The sequence below is a fragment of the Pelodiscus sinensis genome, chromosome 2 (genome assembly GCF_049634645.1).
Source record: "Pelodiscus sinensis isolate JC-2024 chromosome 2, ASM4963464v1, whole genome shotgun sequence".
Classification (NCBI taxonomy): Eukaryota; Metazoa; Chordata; order Testudines; family Trionychidae; genus Pelodiscus; species Pelodiscus sinensis.
In genome coordinates this window covers 203,339,562-203,346,675 of record NC_134712.1, presented here as the reverse complement: position 1 = coordinate 203,346,675, position 7,114 = coordinate 203,339,562, and the positions used below count along the sequence as shown (strand labels likewise).

Here is a 7,114-nt window from a genome sequence, read left to right as displayed (position 1 = left end):
AAAAATTCAAACTTTCTTAAAATTGGCTTGAATAGTGCAATCACGATTTTTTGTAGGAGAGCATGACCTGTGGGTTTTTTTTGTTTTTGACTGCTTGGGCAATGCTGCTCTGAGGGGAAATTGGTGTCATTGGAGGGTTGAGAGGTGTAGCTTATTATGAGAACTGGAAAAATGAAAAGCTATGGATGCTAATACATCGAATGAGTGACCAGTTGTTTTGGAAGTAGAATCAAAGGAAGGTTGCAACTCCAGTCATCTGTGTGTGCCTTACATTGCATACAACTAACTTACTGTTTAAAAAGTAAACTGACTTTTTTTTCAATTTCTCCAACTTGAGACATCTCCAACTTGATTTCTTCCAGAGCAAGGAACATCCATAAATGTCCATTTGAAATCAATTGAAAATTAGATCTTAGTAGGTGGTTCTAGATAGCACGTGCACTGGAGTGAAAACTAAGAAGCCTCAAGTGTGTGGACTCATTCAGACTCTAGATGCATAAAGCACATGGAATCCAATTGTTAGATGTCCTCATAGCCGTCTGGTATCTTCCCCCAAGGAGGCTCTCCCATGACACTGTGGTGCTGGTGACACAAACCCCTGAAAGCAAAATATCTAGTGATGATATTCCTTTTAATGTGTCCTTCTACTGTCCAACTCAGTTAAACTCCACTTTTGTATTGCTGGACCTGTACTTCTTTGACATGTGTAGCAGCATAGTATCTACCGTAGTACTCTTGACTCTGCTACAATAGAAAACCTTAACTGTCACTTCAGCCACAAAAGTCAGCTGTGCACCAATGAGCTGTACAATATATTTGCCTAGAGGGAGTGTGAGTGATGATTTAGTACACATTGGATGCATCTGGGACTTCAGTTATAGGAAAGCAGAAATGAGAAACTGATAGGGGAGGGTGAAGCTATGTTAAGATGATTTTAGAGCTGGTCAGTTTGTTTTTAAGAGGGCACAAACTCCCACACCCCTTTAAAGGCACCCTAATGGCAAGGGCACTGTTTTAGGAGAGTAAGGGTAAGGAGGCAGCAGCTGTGGCTATGTCTCCACTACAAGGTTCTTGCACAAAACCAGCCATTTTGTGCAAAAACTGGTGGAGTCTCCATACCTCAAGTGCGCTTTTGTGCAAAAAAAAAAAAAATTAAATAGACAGGACAGAGGGCTTTTGCGGGTAGAGTAATTCCTATCCCCACGAGGAATAACTCCTTTTTGCGCTACAGCTCTTGTGCAAAAAGGCACGTGTGGACACTCCACAGGGGTTTCTTGCGTAAAAGGAGCCTATCAGAAAAAGCACAGGAGTTCTGATGGCCATTCTGTTAATACAGGAGTGGGCAATAATTTTTGGCCGGGGGGGGGCACTTCAAAAATTAGACCGGGCTGCCCTGGAAGGGGTGGGACCTAATCCGGAAGAGGTGGGAAGAGGTTTCCCCAGACCATAATGGTAGGGGTGGGAGAGCCCCTTTGCCCCCCCTTCCCACTAGGCTCCCATGCCCCTGGCAGGGCAGGAAGAGGCTTCACACACTCCTCCACTGCCAGGCCCTGATTGACCTGGGGGTGTGGGAAATGTCATCCTACCCTGTGAGGAGCATGTGGCACTTTTGAAGTTCCGTGCACTCCTTGCAGGGCCAGGGCAGGGCGAAGGAAGCTTCACATAGCTCCCCTACCCCCAGGCCTTGATTGATCTGGGGGTGGGGGGAGTGCACAAAATCTCTTCCTGCCATACCCCTGCCCTGAGAGGCGCACGCATCACTTCAAAGTGCCACACGCTGCTCGCAGGTTGGGAGGAGATGTCACACGCTCTCCCACCCCCAAGCCCCTCAGTACTAAGAGCTGAGATCTTGCAATCCCAGTACCTAATCCATTTGTCCAGGACTGACCCCTCAGTCTTCCTTCCCTGTAGCTTAAACACGTATTCTCCCAGAACTCTGGGTGTGCTGCCGTCCTCAGGTTAACCTCTGCAAAGGCTCATGAGAGGTGTAGCAACCCAGACATTGCGCTGGATTCTAAACCACCATTGCTTTTTATTTAGTTGCATGTCTATTAAAAGGACACCAAACATATTTGGCCTGCCTTGGTTTGTTCATCATTACAGCACACTCTTTGAGTGGGAAGTCAGAACCTTCTGTGGCTTTTCAGGGTCAGTTTGCTGCAGTGCATGATTTGTCTTCTGAAACATGAAGTTTCTGACTTTGGGTGGTTTGTACCCTTCCTCTCGCCTCCGCAATGTTTCCTGTCCCAGTGAATCCCTCTATTAGCACGTGTCCCTTCAATAGCTCCTACTTCCTTTATTCTCCTGCAGGTAATTTCCCACATCCCAAATGCCAGCCCCTTACAGGAAAGCTAAGGAGATGGCATCTGCTAGTTCCAACCTTAGCACAACAAGGCAACGTCTACACTATGAGCCTCTTGCGACAGAGCAAATGCAAATGGAGTGCTCGTTTGCATACGTCGTGCTCTCATTTGTGTTTCCTCTTCTTTTCCCTTTTGTACAAGAGGTTTTTGCGCAAAAAAGCGCTGTGTAGACAAAATGAGGAAGAACGGCTTGTGTAAAAGGGGGTTTTTGTGCAAAAAAGCGCCATCTACACAGCACTTTTTTGCTCAAACCTCTTGCACAAAAGGGAAAGGAAGAGGAAATGCAAATGAGAGCATGACATATGCAAATGAGCACCCCACTTGCATTTTCTCTTCCGCAAGAGGTTCATAGTGTAGACATAGCTCTACTGTTTGGTCAAAGTAGAGTTAAGGTTAACATGGCTCTATTGTACCTAGACTGGGAGATATACACTTGGGCTACATCTAGACTGGCATGATTTTCCGCAAATGCTTTTAACAGAAAAGTTTTCCGTTTAAAGCATTTGCAGAAAAGAGCGTCTAGATTGGCATGGATGCTTTTCTGCAAAAGCACTTTTGCGCAAAAGCATCCATGGCCAATCTAGACGTGCTTTTGCGCAAAAAAGCCCCGATCGCCATTTTTGTGATCGGGGCTTTTTTGCGCAAAACAAATCTGAGCTGTCTACACTGGCCCTTTTGCACAAAAGGACTTTTGCCCGAATGGGAGCAGCATAGTTTTTCCTCAAGAAGTATTGATTTCAGACAGTAGGAAGTCAGTGTTCTTGCGGAAATTCAAGAGGCCAGTGTAGACAGCTGGCAAGTTTTTCCGCAAAAGCAGCTGCTTTTGTGGAAAAACTTGCCAGTCTAGACATAGCCTTGAAGTCTTGTGAGCAACAATACATACAGGTGTTCCATAAAACAATAATTTTCATAACATTAACTAGAATTCATAGTTGTACTGACATAGCTCCAAGTTCAGACTGGTGTTCCTCTTACTAAACTGAAAAAAGTCAATATACAACTTCTGGAAAGAGGTAAATTGTACATGTTACTATTTTTGAACTTTAAGGAATTTCTGGTTTAGTATTATGAACTAAATGTACTATGAAGCTATTGCAAATAATATCAAGTGATTGTCTTGCTGTGTTAGACATCTTACTATAACTTCCTTAGAATTTGTGAGAGGTGGTCAAATCAGAATTGCTAGCTGCTTCTGTTCTTCCCTATCCTTGCAGTACACTTAAAAAAAAAAAAAACCACCCCTAGAAAATACTCAACAAGAACCTGAGGAATCTTAGCTGACTTAAAACTATAGAGACCAAGAAGCCTTCCCTATGTTTCAAGACAATCTGAAGTCCATCAGTTTTAACATCTGGATGTTACAGTGAGGAAGTTATAATCTCTTTTCCAGCATCTTACAAAAAATAGGCTTGCTTTTGTTAATGTTGGACAACTATTTGAATACATTGAGTAAGGCCACGTAAAATAAGACACCATACATTGTAGACACCTTAATGCATGTTTATTTTTTAAAATATGGTTTACAGTTGAAATATACAGTGTTCTCCTGTATGCTTTTTTTTAAAAAGCAAGAAGTACTTAAAATCCCACCCCGTACAAAAGTGTTAACATAAAACCATACAGTTAGTTATGCACATAAAACAGTACTATTCATTTCTAAAATCAACCTAAAGTCTTCACTAATGCCCATGAGCAGAGAGGGAAGATCAGATATCTTGGCTACACGTGGGTTTTTCCTCCCTTATAATTCAGTCTTCAGCAATTTCAGAGCTTTCTGCATATTTGAATACACTAGAAATGAAACATTCAGAGCTGTTAGGTTTGTGCAGTTATAAACTGTCAATGACTGAAAATACTTTAGGGAAAGTGCTATTACTACTAAAGAGACTGTTGACCCAGGCTCCCTTATTGTACGAATTCTTCATCCATTTTTCAGTCTTTCCCAAAACTTATAAACAGTCCTGACCATGTTTAAAATTATAGATTCTGCAAAATATCATTTCCAAAAGAGAAGGTAGGAGAGTCCAGTCATTCCACACAATCTACTCTCTCCCCCACCCACATCCTCTCCACTCCATATTTGCTGAATTTCCATTACAATCTTGGGTTCCCTTTCTGCTGCAAGTTACTAATTACTTCCACTAACTTTAATAGAACTCATACTGTAGTCCCCAAAGGCTCTTAAAACACCAATATTCAACTTATGTAAAAATGAATGCTGATGAATTATGCAATTTCTTACAAAAATGCATTATCTTCCTTTGAAACAGATGGAATTTGAGTGCTCCAGAACCATACTATTGGTCTGTGAGGGTGAATGAAAAGGAAAGAATTTTAATTTCCTGTCAGAGCTGCTCTCTTTATATAGGTAGGTAGGTACATACATACGTACATACAAACAAATATACTAGGGGGTTGTGCCCACTGCTTGCTATGCTTGCCAGCCCCTATCTCTCTCTCTTCTTTTGCATCCAGAGAGCCTGATGATGTCAGTGTGTCGTATGGAAAAAAAATGTTTTATATATAGAGGGAGATATATATAAACTATAGAAAAAATGAGATGTCATTTTCATGAGCCTGATTCTGGCACCTTCACCATGTTAGTGAGCCTATTGATTTCCCTTGACATTATTCATACAATAAGGCACAACTGAGTGTAAGGGTGTATGAATGCTACCCTAAATAGGCAAGAGGTCATAAAGAACATAGTTATGTCTGGCAATTAAATCATGTTTCAAACAATATTATGTAAAACAGATCAAGCATGTCTCACTGGTCTTTGAGAAGACATTCATCTGTTCTCAAATGAATGTGCAAGCTTCTGTTAGAACGACAAGAAGTACTGTAAAAGCGGCAAGGAGTTCTGTGGCACCTTATAGACTAACTGAAGTGTAGGAGCTTAAGCTTTTGTGGGCAAAGACCCACTTCGTAAGATTGTTACATCTGATGAAGTGGGTCTTTGCCCTCAAAATCTTATGCTCCGATATATCTGGTAGTCTATAAGGTGCCACAGGACTTCTCATTGCTCTTGTAGATTCAGACTAATACAGCTAACCCTCTGATACTTAAGCTTCTGTTAGGAAATTTAATACTTACACAATGAAATATCTGAAGGTTCATATGCATAGAGACGGTTTGAGTATCTTCCAGTAATATCTGCTCTAACTGTCAGGGAAGGATCTGGAAAGGGGACAGAAAAAAGCAATGGAAGAAATTACTAATTTTCAAATAGCAATTTACAATATTCATATAAGTAGTATAACTAGGCAGGCCAAAAAAGAATCTGAAGAGCAACAAGAAGAGACAAAAACTGGAGTAGAGCTGCTCCCCGAGTTGCGAACGGTCGAGTTACGACTGTTCGCGCTTACAACCAGAGCTCCCATGGAGCTGTCATAAAGGCAGTCCCTGAGTTACGAACGCGACCCGCACTTACGAACAGCGCGGTCGCGTGTAACTCAGTGGGGTCCGAGTTACAAACTGATCGAGTTACGGCCAAGTGTTTGGTCCGTAACTCGTTCGTAACTCTGGGAGAGGCTGTATATCAGAAGCAGGAAGTCTGCCAAACAATCAGTGGAACCACTGGGTTATGGTGGTACTAAAGGGGCACTCAAGTTAGATAAGGCCATTGTAGAGAATCTAAAGAAATATTTTGCATTCAACTTTACCACAGTGAAGGGAGCCATTATTTTTAGGTGACAGAGCTGAGGAACGATCTCATATTGAGGTATCAATAGAGGAGCATTTGGACAAACTGATAAGTTAAACAGTTCTAATATATATATTTTTGTGGTGAGGGACCAGGACCAAACGCTATTCATCCAAGAGTTCTGAAGAAACTCAGATGAAATTACAGAACTACTAACTGTGGTTTGTAAACTATCATTTAAATCAGTCTCTGCACCAGATAACTGACAGAGAGATAATGTAGCACCAATTAAAACACCCCCCCTCAAACATGCCTTCAGAGGTGAGCCAGACTATTACAAGCCAGTAAACCTAACTTCAGTACAGACAAAATGGTTGAAACTACACTCATTATTGGACACACAGATGATCATATGTTGGGGAAGAGTCACTATAACTTTTTCAAAGGGAAATCATGCCCCCATCAAGCTACTAGAATGCTTTGATGGAGGGAGTTTTACAAACGTGGACAAGGGTGATCCAGTGGTTATAGTGTATTTAGATTTTCAGAAAGCCTTTAATAAGGTCCTTCACCGAAAGCTTCCAAGTAAAGTAGGCAATCATAAGATAATAGGGAAGGTCCTTTCATGGATAAGAAACAAAAGATAGGAATAAATAATCTATGTTCACAGTGGAGAGAGAGAAATAGCGGGGTCCCACTAGGATCTGTACTATGGATCAGTGCTCTTCAACATATTCATCAGTGAGCTGGAAAAAAGAGATAAATAGCAAGGTGGCAAAGTTTGCCAATGATACAAAATGTTTAAGATAGTGGAGTATAAAGCTGACTACCAAGAATTACAAAGGGACTTCATAAAATTTGGTGATTAGGCAAAGTGGCTCAAGAAAATCAATAAGTGCCAAGTAGTGCTGGTTGAAAAATATAATCCCAACTATATAAAAGATGGAGGTTTATATTATCTGTTGCTGCTCAAGAATGATCCTGGAGTCACCATGTACAGTGCTGTGGAATCATCGGCTCAGTGTGTAGCAGTGTTAAAAAAAGTTAACAGAATATTAGGGACTATTAGGTAAATAGGATAGAAAATATAATTCCATTGTATAAA

General features: G+C 41.3%; 1 protein-coding gene across 2 annotated transcripts in view; it reads right to left on the bottom strand.

Moving 5' to 3' along the window:
• Positions 1-3,842: 3,842 nt before the first annotated feature.
• Positions 3,843-7,114, bottom strand: part of AGR2 (anterior gradient 2, protein disulphide isomerase family member) — a 9,129-nt gene continuing 5,857 nt past the window's right edge. The window contains exons 7-8 of one of the 2 annotated variants that reach the window (XM_014581179.3): positions 5,460-5,543; positions 3,843-4,154 (exon numbers count right to left, since the gene is read on the bottom strand). In XM_014581179.3, coding sequence (XP_014436665.1) covers positions 4,105-4,154; positions 5,460-5,543 — 134 coding nt within the window. In that variant the 3' untranslated portion in view covers positions 3,843-4,104. The remainder of the gene's footprint in view (positions 4,155-5,459; positions 5,544-7,114) is intronic. The other variant, NM_001286930.1, reaches the window with a different exon arrangement.